The 16,529-nt window shown below is 32.3% G+C and overlaps 2 protein-coding genes across 2 annotated transcripts; one reads left to right on the top strand and one right to left on the bottom strand.

The window, feature by feature from the left end:
* Positions 1-1,246: 1,246 nt before the first annotated feature.
* Positions 1,247-3,350, top strand: LOC133203075 (transcription factor IIIB 50 kDa subunit-like). Its single transcript, XM_061338941.1, has 2 exons — positions 1,247-1,261; positions 1,476-3,350. The coding sequence occupies exon 2, from the start codon at positions 1,486-1,488 to the stop codon at positions 2,965-2,967; it is 1,482 nt and encodes a 493-aa protein (XP_061194925.1). The 5' UTR covers positions 1,247-1,261; positions 1,476-1,485; the 3' UTR covers positions 2,968-3,350.
* Positions 3,351-3,495: 145 nt separating this feature from the next.
* LOC133203074 (uncharacterized) lies at positions 3,496-14,163 on the bottom strand. Its single transcript, XM_061338940.1, has 16 exons — positions 14,084-14,163; positions 13,427-13,509; positions 12,769-12,892; positions 11,568-11,670; positions 11,066-11,232; positions 10,555-10,685; positions 8,559-8,778; positions 8,163-8,230; positions 7,645-7,715; positions 6,999-7,218; positions 6,585-6,646; positions 6,139-6,255; positions 5,865-5,984; positions 4,945-5,086; positions 4,210-4,363; positions 3,496-3,666 (listed from the first exon to the last, which is right to left on the bottom strand). Exons 1-16 carry the CDS (start codon positions 14,146-14,148, stop codon positions 3,588-3,590), a joined length of 1,926 nt encoding a protein of 641 aa, XP_061194924.1. The 5' UTR covers positions 14,149-14,163; the 3' UTR covers positions 3,496-3,587.
* Positions 14,164-16,529: the final 2,366 nt, after the last annotated feature.

Raw genomic sequence — 16,529 nt, forward strand, 5'->3', positions numbered from 1 at the left:
TTATTACAATCATGCCAACAGTTTTATCGACTGCTTGATGTCCAGAATTAGTCCGAAATATCTGGCGTTTCTTGGGTCTTTTTAACGATTTTGATATTTTACGTGCCAGGAAAACATCAGAACAGGCGCCATTACGAAAACTGGAAATTTCACCGTCTCCAACCGGAGCTGGTTTTCGATACTTACGAACTGAATTAAATGCCGAACTTAGAATTTATCAGTAGCACAATGCTTCTAGTACTCACCAATATCGATGAAAAGAAAATATCACTCCAGATTTCGATACAGGTCTTGCAAAATTTTAAAATGCACGAAATGAAAAGGAAACACGGCGGTCTGATAAAATGTTTTCACCAGACTGTATATTTCACAGACAAACCATAAAAACGATGTTGGTGAGTACTAAAGGCATTGTATTATTAATAAAATGTGAATGCAGCTTTTAGTTCGGTTCGCAAGTATCGAAAATTACCCGAAAATGCCGCCTCCAGTTGGAGGCGGAGAATTTCCAATTTTCGTAATGGCGCCGGTTCTGACGTTTTCCTGGCAAGTAAAATATCAAATTCGTTAAAACAGCCTGGAAAACGTAAGATATTTCGGTCTAGTCCAGGATTAAAGAAGATTTTTAAAGATTGCATTAATTTTAATGGTTTTGGCCCCACCGCTCAGGCCCCAGGAGGGCAAGGACCATGAAATTCACAGTTCCCCCCCCCCCCTTCACCCATAGATGCTATATGCCAAAATTGGATGAAATTGGTTGAGCAGTTTCAGAGAAGAAGTTGAAAATGTTCAAATGTTAACACACATCGCACAACGACGGACGAAAACAGGCAGCAATAATTTAAAAGAATAATTTTCATAATTAAAAAAAAAACGCTGAAATTAGCACGTTTTAAAAATATCATATTAGATGCCTACATGCATATAATATATTTAACGTGTTAAATACAGTAATAATTTAAAATGCGGATTTTGCATTAATATTTTAATTGGTGTCTTCATACACACCTAGAAAAACACATAATACACAAAATACACCCTTCCTGAAACCAATTGCCTATGACTTTCAATGCCTATTTTATGTCCATCTTTGTATAAAAAAAAAAGGTTTGCCCTCATATATTTCCGTTTCTGTCCGATTGAGAAAATTACGAATTATTTGAATCCTCGTTTTGGAAAACGAAAGTATGTGCTAGACAAGAAAATACTCAGAATTCGATGAAAAACGATTTTTCAAATTGTTTATCTTAATATTTGATAGGTAAGTGCTGAACATGACTAAGCTAAGATTAAATGAGCATCTTTGTTTTACTTTCATCAGAGACTTGATCATTGATGATTTGGAAAACCCCTTTTCTATTTTAATCGTGGAATTAGCTCTAAACAATAATAAAGAATTACGTTATTACTGTATAGCTAGCATTAATTCTATTTTCATTTAGACTAATAGTGTAAAAGTGACTTTTTTACTGCAGAACTTCGGAAATGGCGACGAAATGTGGTTTTTGTGGAGAAAATGCTGTCGTTTCCGAGTCCGATGGATCGTCTGTGTCGATGCGAGTTTGTCAAGAATGTGGGTCTATTGACCAGGAAAACTTCATTGTGGAAGAAACATCATTTACCAGGCAATGCGACAATACTTCTGCCCACGAATTTAAACAGAGTTTGTCCAGAACCGCCCGAAATGCTCTCTCAATAACAACACCACAGGGACTAAAATCGGGCAAAAATCGAATAAGGGTAATTGGACAGACTTTCAAGATGGGCGCTCCTGTGATTGATGAAGCATTAAATTTGTACGAAAGACTTTTTAAACACCCGGACATTATTAACAAGACTATATCTAACAAATTGCTTTTAGCAGCTGCATGCATGTATATTATGATGCGTCAGAATAATATTCCAGTGTCAATCAGATGGTTTTGCAAGGTTTCAGACATATCTGTGAATGATTTCTCAAGTAATTTTCTCCTTGTTCTGAAAGCAATGGAAATCACTCTAATGCACCCCAGCATAGGGTCCAGAATTGCTGATGTGTTGGCACCTGCAAAGTTAAGTTCCAAGACTGTCAATTTAACCCGTGAAGTTATTCAGCTTTGTGAAAAGGTATGGATTGTGAGTGGTCGCTCGCATTCACCAATCATTGTTGCTGCTTCTCACATAGCTTGGTATTCTTTAAGTGAACATATGGGAAGAAAATCATCACTTCGTGATTATTGCAGGGACTTTGGATTCTCTTTTTCAGGATCAATTGCAGATCGAAGCAAAGAAATTCATGACACCATCTTTGAACTTGGAAAAATTCTACCATGGGTCACAAGACATTACAAGGATAAGAAGTTATTCATTCGGAAATATCTTCCTGAAATAATTAAATACAGGGAAAGCTTACTACATAAGCATAAAATAGAGGTGAAAGAAAAGTGTGTAGAAGTGATCAATGTGAAGTCTGAAAAAAATCCATCAGAAATAGTTGAAGGTAAGGTGGAAGAAAGTTCCAAAGCATCAAACATTGAAAATGAGACCAAACATAATCACACGTCTCAAACTTCTTCAAAAGAAACAAACAGTTGTGATTTTGAACTTAAAAATGTTGAAATTAAGAAAAATCAACAAAGTCCATCTCAAAATGATGGGAAGAATGTTTCAATAGAATGGGATAATAAATGTACGAAAAATTCAGGCACTTTTGCTGCAGTTCATGAAGTTGTTTATGAAAGTGATTCAAATCTTCGGAAAAATTTATTCATTCCTCCTATCTTGAAAAAGCCACGGAAGAGAATTTATTATGAAGCTATGGGAGATTGTGAGGGACTTGATTCAGATGATGAGTTGACAGAATTACAGGAAAAAGACGTTGATAAATATATTAGATCAAATGATGAAATAAACATGATAAGGCAGGTGAAACTATATAAACCTGATCAAGAGGAAGCTAAAGTTGAATTAGGTCCAACTGGAAAATAGATTTTTCCATTGATAATCATTGTATTCTTTTATTAACCAAAATGTACTTCCATGCCTGTTGGTGCCTAATCGCTGTCATATTTCAAGTGGAATGAGTGAGCTCCTCCTTCTGTACCTATGACTGTTAATATTTACAAACATATCATTTCTGCAGTTCTTTTGCCTAAGGGAGCTTTGCAAGAGTCATGTCTATTCATGTCAGAGATCCAATTTGCATATATATATATATATATATACATGAATTTAAACCACTGCTTTTCAACATAGCATAAATTCTTCGTGGCTTTTGCCATTAATCCTCTTTTTCCATTTTTCATCATATGCTGGTCTTCGTCATGTGAATAATGGGTAAAAGGAAAATAGTGAACATATGAAATTTAAAATCTGAATTTCCAAATTTTTGTGATTTTCATTAAATTTTGCTATATATGCTATAAACCTTGTTTTACTTTAATTTATCATTCACATATAGTTCAATACTCCAGTTTAAGAACTTGAAAATATTAGCCTAAAAATGACCACACAAAATCATTTCCATTTTTTGAATTCATTGCAGTAATGGTAATCATCAATGACAATACATATTTGTTAAATGCATTTATGATAGTTCTTATGATTTGTCAAAAGATCTCTTTCTGAATTAATAAAGAGCTCTCTTCCATAGTCAGACTTTGTGTAGCAGCTATCATCTCATTACAACTGAAAATAAAAACACAAGTGATACAGTGAAAATTTAACCAGTTGAATTTGTTAGAGTTATACAATGCATGTTCAAGTACAGCAGTTGGCTAACTGTGCTTGTAAGATACATTTATTTCTGTTAGCTGCCATTACTGAGAGCTTTAAATTTAAGGTAAGGAGTGAACATTTCTCTATATTATAAATGTGATGAAAATTTAGACACCTATAGCAGATACAGAAACTTTGGAAAATGTGCTAGCTCTAAAATTTTATTCCGAAACTTGGGAAAATGTGCTAGATCTTCTAAAATTTTATTCACATATACATGTACATGTCCATTTTGAAAAAAAGAATCTTGAGAAATTTTCTTAAGGATAGTTTGTGGGCTAACTGGAAATTAACTGTTTAGTACTTAAATGGTATACAAGTATTAAATTATTTAAGATTTCTCTTAAAATATTCCACAGACACAGACTTCAGTTTCTCAATCAAACACACAATTTATCAATGATGTATCTTTGTGACAAATTAACAAATATCCAAGGGGGAAAAATACCATACCTTTTCAATTGCTGACACTGTTGGTTGGTGTGTTTTTCCAGAGAAGCTAAATGCTTGGCGACAGTGGCTGTGGCACTCTGTAATGGCTGCCCAGTGGTTGCCGATAGGTTTCCTAGTAGGTACTCACTTTCTTGCAAAGTCTGCTCCAATTGGCCTATGGAATTATGATTTAATAAAATTTTTAAAAATTCTTGGCTTTATCTTGTTCTTCTTGGGAAGACAAATCTTGTTAAAACTTGCAGAATATTATGGTTGTGGAGTTGCACCTTTATCCCCCTTACTATTTAAGTAGATAAATGTACTTACACATGAAAAGTGAACACAGTAAAATTTGTCTAATCCAAAGATTGTGTATTCCGAAATATTGCTTATTAGAATATAAGCTTTTAGTTCCTTTCAGTAAATTCAATTGTTTGAAATACATATGTAATGTCTAATCTGGAATGTTACCTAATATGACCAGTGGAACAAGTGTCCAGTTGTGTCTGGATTAGACAAGTTTTACAGTATACACGTATGGTCTATAAGTTCATAAATTTTTCATTTGTGAAAATTACTTGGAAGACAAATTTTCAAAATATGTGATGATATTCTTGAGAAGATAATTTTTAACAAACCTGAAACATACATCACTTTGTCAAAAGTACACAAAATTTTGCTCCATATTACTCTAATATTACTGAGCACTGATGAAAAACATAGCAACTAAATAACACAGTTAACATGTAATCGTACTATAAAATAGTTCTTCATCCTGTGGAATGTAGATGCCTTTAGTTGGTATCTGGTGTCGAGTTGTATCTAATGCCTGGGCCAAAGTCTCATACTGCCTTGTCATCTTAGGGAGATGGCTAACAACTGGTTCTAAACAATCTTTCTGTACAAAAAGAGAACAACTGGATATCAGTACACCTTAAATATGAGTGAAGTAGACCTCAGACTTTGTTAGTATACCTCACAAAATACACAGAAGCAAAATCAAACATACACTAAGTTCAGTTGTCCTTCAATTCTCAAACACACATAAAGTATATCACATAAGTATTTATCAAAATAACTTTCAATTTAATAGTGTATCTACTTATATGCAAACTCTGGTAATTTTGAACTTTTTTGTTATGACAATGTGAGATTTGCACCAGAATTGAGAGAGATTGCTTCAGAAGAACACTGGGAATAAAGAAAATCATTCTTTATAAACTTACAGTACTGTTGTGATACCTAAATGAGTCCTCTGAAGGGACAAAAGTTTGTTATTTTGTGATATTATGGTGGTTTAAAAATAATGCTTAAGTTCTTTGCCTATTCACAAACCATTTACATCCAGCTTTAATACTGCTTGGAAGAAAAATTTATAAACTTCTTTTACAGCACTATATATAAACACTTTACATTTTGTATTTATACAACATAATGGTATATTAAGTATTTCATGCATGGCTTCTGCAACTCACTGCAGAAGTACTTTTTTTCGTGTGGAATTAATTTATGCTATGTATGTGGTCACAATTTTTCTGCGGAAATTTGTCACAGAGTACTTAAATGCATAAAATGACAATCTAAGAAATCTGTGTAATTTTTTAAATTACACAGAAATTATTATTCCACCAGGTTAAAAGGTTAAAAGCCCATGGAAAAAATTACGTTTACAGTACCTGAATATCCAACTGTTCATCTAATTCATTTAAATGCTTTAATCTAGTTAATTCTTTGTCTTTTTCATGTTTCTGTTTTCTAAGTCTTTGTACCTCCTCTTGTAGCCATAACATCTGAGACTATGTAGAAAAAAGTTAACTAATTAATATTAAATTGAGTTTGATAAAATTACTACCAACTATTTGAAGATTAAAAAAAAAGAAGCTGAAAAACGTCTCATAAAAGCAAGTTGTTTTAAATTTCATTCGAAAAAGGACTTGTACACAAGCATACCATTGCTTTTCTTTCCTGTTCTTCTTTGATTCTCTTTGCTTTGCTGTCGAGGTATTCCCACTGTACAAGTCTACCATACAACAAGTCCAGATCTTGTTGAGTTATATTGGATTTATGCTGAAAGTAATAAATTCTCTCTGTAAAATTTTATATCCAAGATATACAATATCATCTGTAATTCTTCCATTATAACTTAGTATTCATAATGTATACATGTCAGCTGCCTTAATGCAAGTTTCATTCCACCTCATGAAAAGAAATCAATTTTTAAAAAGCAGCTCAATAAAATTTAATTAAACTGCTTTGAACTTGACAAGCAATACCTTCACTATGGATTATCCAAGTAAGTTATTTACTGGCAGAATAATATGTTCGGGGGGAATCAGAGAATGTCAACTTTCCTCCTCTAAAATGTTCTTTTGTTTTTAGACTAAATAAATACAAACCTTAACCACACTGTCTTTAGAATGAGAATCTGTATTTACATGTAGTTTTGATGTATCACCACCTACAAATTTAAAAAAAGAACAAACCAGAGTACCTTTAGTTTTTTGTTGTATTACATAAATAAATGAAAGTGTTCTACATGTACATACAGTATTTACTATACAACACTTTCCAACTAAAATACATGTTTTATAAAACAATGAACTAAGCAATGGCAAATTAATACTTTGTTAGAAAATTCAATTTGACCTTCGACCTCTACACAAATCTTGACCTAACATAAAGACCTGACCCTTACCTTGACCAAATGTGAAGTCATAGCATTAATTGGAAAGTTGCATTTGATATTTGAAGAGTGGTAAGACAGAAAACATCAGACAATGATGTACTGATGGTTATAATAGAAACTATACCTGTGGATATTGCTGAGATGTCTGTTTGTAATGTAGAGAAGAACGATACATCTGAGGTTGGGGTCGATGTCTTCCCAGTTTTTGTGGTCTGTGTGTTGTCCGGGGTACTGGGATTTTTCTGGGATTCTGCGCGTTTTCTCTCTTTTGTTGGTTTCTTCCCTCTTTGATTTGTTTGAATGTCTAGACTACGACTTGCCTTGCTTTTGTCTGCCTTGGAAGACTGTATGAAAATATACACGGTTAATATTAACATTTTTTGAATCTGACAAAAACGTAGTATGGTAGACACCTAGTAATCATTTTGTCTATCCCTCTGTCTACATCTTTCTTAAAGACCACCTGTGCAAGCATCTGAATAGAAGCCGTACAGAAAGAGACAAAAAATCCCTGTATTTTTCCTCATTACTATGATTACAGATGATATAAAATAAATGCACGTTACATTTTCTGTGGACACACAGTACATGTACTTATTGGATAAAAGCAAAACCTGGGAAAACTTTTTGTATTGTTATTTCCAGACATAAAGAAGCCAGTGAGTATTTCCAAAATAGTAATTCTCAATTTCTACAAAATACTTTTCTCACAAAGCTTGACATATATGTACATATAGGACCTTAACAGTAAACTAAGAGGTGTAACTTACTTTGTCCATAAGTACAGATACAGAGCCTTTAGCCTGAGCAGCTTGCATGTATCTGGAGGGCACAACCTTGACTACAACAAAGAAGAGTTTGTTTTCTTATACATGTTTTACAAAAGATGCAATTTCTCCTACGATTAATACTACTAATGCTACTATTAATTAGGAATAAGACTGGAAGTCAGATTGCAATAGCTAGAATAAGGAATTACACCATAGACAGTTTATTTTCTGCAAGTTTGAACTCTTAAAAAATTGGAATATTAATATACACTAGGTACACACATACACATGTACATCTAAATACATGTATATTTCATTTTACAGTTCATAAGGATAACATCAGAAATCATATGCATGGGTAAAAAGTGTCAGGTCATTTAGGTTATACCTTCACAAATTTTTGTAACAAAATACATTTCTTGATAAATGACATGGCTTTTATTACTTATAGCATAATGTCATCATGATAAGACCATTTTAATTGTTTAATTGTCATCAGAGATTAGTCAGTATCATACTTTTCTTCTTTGCTGACCCCGGTACTTTAACTGTCTCCTTTGCTGTACTGACTTCCGTACTGACTGGTCTGAGAAAGAAAAAGCATTCCGAACATATATCTTATACCTACAGTGCATTGTATATCAACATGTATTTTACAGGTTATGTATTTTCAAAATTAAATTATTCTGCAAATACATGCAGAGCTTATCTTCCATTAATACTGAGCAATAAAAATATTCATGTACAAAAAAGACATGTAAAATGTATGTGTCTGTATTTCTTTGAGAACTTAAGAATACATGTACATGAAATTACATCTACAGAGTATATAATTATGAACTAGAAACAGGTAATTGTGGACTGGACCCCCCTCCCAATATACTAAAAGATCAAAATTGCGTTTTCTTCCTCACTTTTTGATTTTGTTTGTAGGTTTTGTGACAAAATCTGCAATGGAGCAGACATCACTCTCACTGATGAGAGACATGACATCAGACTTCTCCCCCGGGGGCTGTTGAAGATTCTCTGAATCCCCTGAATCGTCAAAATTTGGTTGAGGCAATCCCATTAACCTCTCCATCTGAGTCAAGACTGGTAACTCTCCTAACACTTCATCTGCACTTCGTGGTAGATCTGAAACATCATTTCAATGACAGTGTAACCAGTAGTGAGTAGCTACATACATTAATCAAATGTTGTACATTTACTGTTCAATGTACCAAGTAATTCCATCACAGGATCACTACAATTCATGTAATAAAGATACTTAAAGAAGATGGGTGAACATGGCGAGCGAAAAGCCTATAGTGTGACAAACATGAAGGTGAAAAATTAAATCTCAATTATATCAAAATTTTCCTTGATATTTTATCTAACATTAGAATATAATTTATGTAAAATCTCTACAATTTGCAAAGATCCCTAAAAGATTGAAATTATTTGCCTATGAAATATTATACATACACTAAAAAGGGCAAAACGAGTCATTTTCCTAAACTATAACACTATTTTTCGATATGAGTGGGTCTTCGCTCCATTTTTTTGAAAGTTAATCCTCAAAGTTTGCATGAAAATATACATTTTTTGGTTGCCAATAATATGGAGCAAAGACCCACTCTACCTTAAAAATATACTTTTATGACATAACCTTCGTATCTTTTCGAGAAATACTTGAAGTCTACTAAGTCAAGGGTCATATCACAAACATGATTTAAATGCCACCCTTCATCAGGACTTGTGTAGCCTAGTGGTTAGCATGCTAGTCTTGAAAGAAAATGATACTCAGGATTTTTATTGCATTGGGTTCGAACCCCACGAATACCAATGAAATTATTTTTTTAATAAACAAATAAATTTTGCCGAGAAAATTTTCCTCACAAAAGTTTTGTTTATCATAATTTCATAAATTTCAATCATGAGAACTTTACTCTTAATACTAAATTCACAAATTGAACATGATTTTTATGTATCTGAAGCTGTAGGCTTTCTGCACGCTATGTTCGCCCATCTCCTTAAAAATATTTAATCTTACTGAAATAATAAATACATATATGATAGGGAAATTCAATACAACATTCATTTTGGAATTTAATGACGAAGAAAATCACAATTACTTCCCATATATTCATGTTTATGTTTTCCACTTTATGCAGTGGATATGAACCATTTAATAAATTTTTCATGTCCCACTGCCTTGTCATGTCATATAAGCATATGAAAATGTTTACATTTGTTAACATGTACATGTAAGGTCAAGGTATCTCATTTAATTATATCAATGAGATGAAAGATTCTACTTTAAAAAGATATTTTTGCTTTTATTTCGGTACGCACTATTTTTGTGGTGTAATATCTTTTACTCCATTACGTCACACAACACAGACAAGCAGGATAGTGTGAGAGTTATGAATTCATTTAAAGTAGGTAAAAACATATTAACCAAATCCATTTTCTGATTATTATCATGATTATTCAACTATGTGTTTTTATATTCCCTAGCCAACAAAAAAATAAAATTGTTGAACACAAATATATGAAATCACAAAACATGAGAAATCATACATTTACTGCATCATTATATGCACTGTAAGATCAGCACTGAATACCAGGGACATACACTACAATATTTATATGTATGTTTGACAAAGTCTTTTTTTTCCCCAGTCTCACTGACATTGAGATACAGGTGGACCAAATTTTACGAGTACAATTGAACTTCGGTATCTCAAACACTTATATCTCTTATACCATAAATACGTTGAAATGATTTGGAAGTCCCAACTGCTTATTCTTTAAGTACATGTATTTACCCTCAATATTTCAAATCCTTGGATATCTTGTAGTTTTTTCTAGGTCCCATTGAGTTTGAGATAACCAGGCTTAACTGTACATGGATTTTCAAAAACAAACCTGTCAGTTTCTCTTTTACAACAGGGGATGACTTGTGGTCTGAAGGTTTAGACACCATTGGAGATGTGACGTGAACTACAGGGACATTAGAAACAGTCACCCTGCTTGGTTCACCTCTTTTTGCAGAATTCCTTTTCAAAAATAAGTTCAAATATTATTTAAAATAAATGCAATATTTTGCTGAAACTACCAAAGCAAGCATGTATGAAATACATACTTTAAAAAAAAATTATTTACAGCCTTCACATTCTGAAATTCACACACTGAATCCTAATTTATAAATTTTAAATATTAATACTTTGGGGAAATAATGATTGCATCAGGTGATAGCAATCAAATCAATAAAAGGTGATTAAATATATTTATGATATTCTGTTTGTCATGCAAAAAAAATTTAGTTATATGTATAATATGCAATTATACAAGAAAATTAAAAAAAAAAAAATATTCACCAAAATAAAAAACAGGATTTTTAAGTTGAACAAATTTACAATACAGGTAATTTGGATACCTGAGCTGCCTTTTGGCAGCAGCTGCTGAATGACAGACAACTCGAGCAGGAGATTTTTCATAGCCGACCACACCCACTTCCACCTGACCTGGGTCAATCAGCTGACAGGATGCATCCAGAACCATGACATCATTTGACTGACATTTCTGCTGTCCCAACTCTTCTAACTAACAGAGAGATTTAAAAGAAACAGGGCATCAAAAAGCTCTTTAAACATGCACTGTTCATTCAGAAAAGTAAGTACTGTTATTCATAATCCATGAACAAATGCTGCAAATCAAGTTTCATCAGCACAAACAAAATTCAAATCATTACTCAAAATAATGTATGTATTTACATTTATACTATTACCTTTAAGTTTTTGACACAAGTTCTACACATTATAATGATGCATTTACATGTACAATAAAATAGGCAAGTTCAATTTGTCACAAACTGACAAAATGTGAACTTCACAATCTATCTTTCAGCATTTATAAAGAAAGTTAACAATTAAGTGTACCTGAGATTTTAAGATATTTTCTTCATCACTGTCTGATAAATCCAAAAAATCTGTTTTCTTAACTCGAGCAGGAGAGTTCTGCTCTGTGGTGTGTGGTGCAGTCCTATAGAGAAGAAAGTTAATATAAACTCAATGTAGAGATTCTGGTCATTTACTTTGTCAAGCCTGCCTTCTTCTCAGCCAGACTGACACTGACTGTGTACATTTTTGTAATTATTCTAATTAAGAATTATCAAAGAACATTAATTATAGGATCTCCGATGATTTTTGGTTAGATAATTATGATTTTTATCCAACTCATTGGGTGTGTGTTTTTTTTTATCCCCGAGCCTTGGCGAGGAATTAAAAACACACAATGAGTTGGATAAAAATCATATTCAAACAAAAATCTTGGGAGATTTTTTTATCACATTTTATACATCACTATCAATGTTTAACACTGATTTTTTATATGAATCTACATTATTTAACTTCATCACTCTCATGCAAAAACCACTGTGATGTCACAGTAGTGGTATATGAAAATAAATATCCAATGAGTGATACCCATTGGATAAAGGGGTAAATGTGATAAAATTAATTTCTGGTATACAAGTACACAGTAGAACACGGTTGCATCAAACACACATACATGTATTATGATTTCATGCTTACAGCAAACTGATGTTTTAAAACATATTACAAACTTATCCAATAAAAAGAATGAGGTTTATAATGACAGTGTTTTCCTTTAATTTTAAAGTAAAGGGCAAGAGATCAATTGTAACAGGCTAGGGGATAAGGTTTATGAAAAAAAAATCACTATAAATCTTACAATGATTATTTTAAAATTTTTGATTTCTAAGCGATATTTTTATCAATCAAAGTTGTCAATTTGGCCAGTAGCCAGTTCTTAAGGAAGACACTGAATGAACAAAAATCGTTTGTCCTTGGCACTTTGTCATAACCGTATCTTACTGTATAGCCATAATATTGCTGGTGCTTAATATAACACACTATTTTGATGCACACACATACAATTTTACTTTCAATAAGTTTCATCATGTTCACGTACCCCTAGATTTATTCAATATCTTCAATATCAAACTTTCCCCAAGGGTAAGAGATACATGTTCATTGTTCAGATACATGTAAAAGCACTTTTACTTCAATATCATTAAATACTGATATGCAGTAACAAACTTTATCTCTTTTAACATACTTTCTTGGTGTAATGCTGGCGGAGGGTTCAATACCCTCATTGTCTTTTATCCATCCAGTAGAGGAAACAGTGCTGTGGCCTTCAGGGAATGGAACCTTCTTGTCAAACTCCTTTGTTTGAACATCTAAAAAATGTAGTAAAATAAAAATAACAAATATAATACGTTTTCACCAGTCTTTTAAAAGTGTTTCAATAGTATACATTCAGCAGATCTTGTTATAATTAACTTGGGATTAAAAGATCCATCTAACAGTATAATTTTACAAAATGCTTTTTTACATCCGGTATGTAGCCAAACAAACCAATGCAATATTGGGTGATGATGTAGAAAGTGAATGAGTTTAATGCGCCTCAAATTCTTTTGTCATAAGGACCAACAAGTAAATAGTAATAACAACTCATACTTACATTAAATTGAAAGAATTGTTTATCAAATTAGAGTTTCATGAGTAAGTAGCCATAAAAATTCAACACAAAATATTCTCCCGTTTAAACGTTACCATTTTGTTTACTGCTGTCCATTTAAACATTTACAAAATTCAGTGAACATTTCACCCTTAGTTTTGTCACACTTTCAATATTTTTCAGTGAAAAATATATGTATCATTTTTAAAATTTTATTCAATGGATATTGAACATGTAAAAAGTTAATCTTTACCTATCCCATGAGCCAGAACTCCTCTTGGTTTGCCAGATGTTCCTCCGGAGTCACTGATCAGCCGTCCTTGTGCAAGAGTTTTTCTGCAGAAAAAGTTGTACATGCACTATCCTGTTTCAAAATCACTAGCATAAAAGTGTCAAATTGAGTTACATTTGCATAACAGCATATATTCACACATGTACCCTTTTGATATACATTGTAACTCTACCTCAATAACCAGGTTGGAACTATTTGCCAAAATGGGATTATATCGATGTTGTGACCACAGGGGCTTGCTCCCGGCGTGTAATAATTATTTATTTAAAAATCATTTACATAAAACTTAAATAGCAGTGTTAGTGTTAGTATTACGTATATTAATTTTTAATGAATAATTATTACACACCGGGAACAAGCCCCTGTGGTTGTGACATCAGGCATGATATCGCATATGCAAAACCTGTATGTTTTTACTAAGTACATGAAGTATGTAATAAATAAGAATACCAAAAGTTGTCTCTTAATTTTGATGTGGAAAGCCGCCGGATATTTCATTTGAGCAGATGTTAAAAACAAAACCTGCAAAAATAGTCATAAAACAAATCGTTGTAATTACTTATGCCCTTTTCTCGTTGAACGTTTAAACAGGCATCCAAATAGCTAAAACTCATATACCTTTTCGTCTTCTGTCCAGCATTGCTTTGCACTGGGTTTACTTTATAAAGTGAACGTTTGTACATCCCGCTACCCAGCCTACTGTTTTGGTTTTGAACCGGAAGTTGAGTGTAAGGCGATTTAGTCTTGCTTAACTTGTTCCAAATCAATTCGTTCGTATGCTTTTGATGACGCTTCACTTGCAAGGTATTTAATTCCTACGTTAACATAATTTTCTATATATTTCTAAAAAAAAATGAAACACACAATATTTTATTTTTTAAGGTGTACATGTGTAAGTGGATAAAAAGCGAATTCCAGTAGGTCGTTGTAGGTGCCAGGGACAAAAATAGTTTATCTGGCGACCGCCAAATAAATAGATCTGACGGCCGCCAGATAAATAGATTTGCAGCCGCCAGAAGGTTAATTGGCGATCGCCAGATAATTATCTGGCGGCCGCCAGAAATTATATGATTTTAAAGTCATATATCAGTACTGAAATTAAAGATACTCCAAAATGTAAGGTATCTGCTTTAGTTTTAGTGTTCATAAGTTAAAATTATCTTAATTATAGTTTCTTTTTAAAAGGTCCTGGACACAGTTGTATTGCGATTTTTTTAAAAAAAATTTCTATTCTTATTAAAAATTAACTTCAGTTTAATGATTTGAACTTGCATGACCATTCTTAAAATTCCAAATGAGGACGACATTCTTCACAGCACCATGTCAAACAATTATTTTTGTAAACTTGGCCACGAGCTTTGTTGTTATCTAAACAATAAAATACTCTTTGTTTGTCAGCAGGGAATCAATGTTGCAGCTGTTGCAGAACGAATACATATGTTAATTTTTGTATTTGCTGCAACGTTAATTCTCATACTAACAAACGAAGAATGACAGTTTATTGTTTATATTTATGTCTATATAAATTATCATCTAAAGTAGAATTAATTAATATTGCAATAATGATATGTAAAGTACATCATTGTACGTTTTATTGATGGGAGAACGTACCCCTACTCAAGAAGTCAAGTGCTTGGTATGCCTAGCAGCGTTTACCAATTAATTGATAAACGACCACGGTTTTCTTAAGAAATTAAGGAGATAATACAATAATATCATCTCCTTTATTCCTTATGAAAACCATTGCTGTTAATCAGTAAATGCCGCTAAGCAAGTCTCTATAGATTTCTGAAGCAACGGCCCTTCCATCAATGAAACATACACTGTCATATACATATCAATAATAAAATATTTAACCTATTTAATTTTACTTTATACATATATAAATATAAACAATAAAATGTCTTCTTTGTTTGTTAGTATGGGAAGTAACGTTGCAGCAATTGCAGAAAAAAATTTACATTACAATTTAATATTACGTATATTTTTTCTACAACAGCTATTCTCTTACTAATAATCAAAGAAAGCATTCTATTGTTTAAATATTCACCGGATGTAAATATTAATGCTTACCATTTACCAGGTGTGTTCAAATTGCTTACTCTGCACACATCACTGAGCACGGACTGACAATACTGGTGAGTTTGTTTTGTTTTCTCACATTTTTACTCTGAATTTTCAGGATTATAATTTTTATTATATAATTTTTTTAAAATCATTTTTATGCTTTTCTTTAATACAAACAAATTTGCACTTTTCTGAAATATTAAGAATAATACAATAATATCATCTCCTTTATTCCTTATGAAAACCAAAAGTTTACTTTATGAAAGTGCAAGAATGTATGTCAATCAAATGCCACCCGAAATTCGTAGTTTTAATAGTTCCCAGATAAAAGATCTAGAAGTTTCTAAACACGCTTTTTATAATATTTCGCTGAGAAATGCTCTAGCAACATATATATAAATCATGATATTATACTGAAAATTCTAGAAAATATTAACTTCAAATATGTGTCCAAGCCCCTTTAAAGATGATAGTTCCACAGTAGGAAGAATGATGATTACCAATTGAATGTAATTGGCTGAAAATGTCAGACATTTTGTAAGAATTTATCTAAAGATTTTAAAGCTTTAATATATACCATATTTTTAATAGTTAAAAAAGGAAACTTTGCTGTTGAACAGCGATGTTTTTGTCTGTACGATATCATTCTGTAATGCATACAAAAACGACGTGGACAAGTTTATGCAACAAATACATGTATATTCGCAAATTGAAACTGTCTATTATCTTTATATAAAAAGAAATTTCACTTCTTTGATACTATCAACAAAGGGGCGTGGCGTGAATTTTGACAATGTACCATATTAGGGAAGAAATATAATACTTATTGTGGCCCCACTCTACCCCGGGGGCCATGATTTGAATAATTTAGAATCTACACTACCTCAGGAAGCTTCCACATATGTTTCAGAGCTTTTCTGACCATGCAAGTGGTTCTTGATAAGAAGATTTTTTAATTATTCACCTAATTTTTGTCTTTTCTTGATTATCTACCCTT

This window comes from Saccostrea echinata, unplaced genomic scaffold (genome assembly GCF_033153115.1).
Source record: "Saccostrea echinata isolate AGI-Se365-2 ecotype Australia unplaced genomic scaffold, CSIRO_AGI_Sech_v1 ptg000047l, whole genome shotgun sequence".
Classification (NCBI taxonomy): domain Eukaryota; kingdom Metazoa; phylum Mollusca; class Bivalvia; order Ostreida; family Ostreidae; genus Saccostrea; species Saccostrea echinata.

What these genes read in the sequence shown, in the direction of transcription:
- LOC133203074 (XM_061338940.1), bottom strand. Translation starts at nt 14,148, where the DNA reads ATGTACAAACGTTCACTTTATAAAGTAAACCCAGTGCAAAGCAATGCT. An exon ending in GCTGGACAGAAGACGAAAAG is followed by an intron (nt 13,510 to 14,083) that starts GTATATGAGTTT and finishes CTTTTTCTGCAG; the next exon opens with AAAAACTCTTGCACAAGGAC. An exon ending in TATCTGTACTTATGGACAAA is followed by an intron (nt 7,219 to 7,644) that starts GTAAGTTACACC and finishes ATTTTCATACAG; the next exon opens with TCTTCCAAGGCAGACAAAAG.
- LOC133203075 (XM_061338941.1), top strand. Translation starts at nt 1,486, where the DNA reads ATGGCGACGAAATGTGGTTTTTGTGGAGAAAATGCTGTCGTTTCCGAG.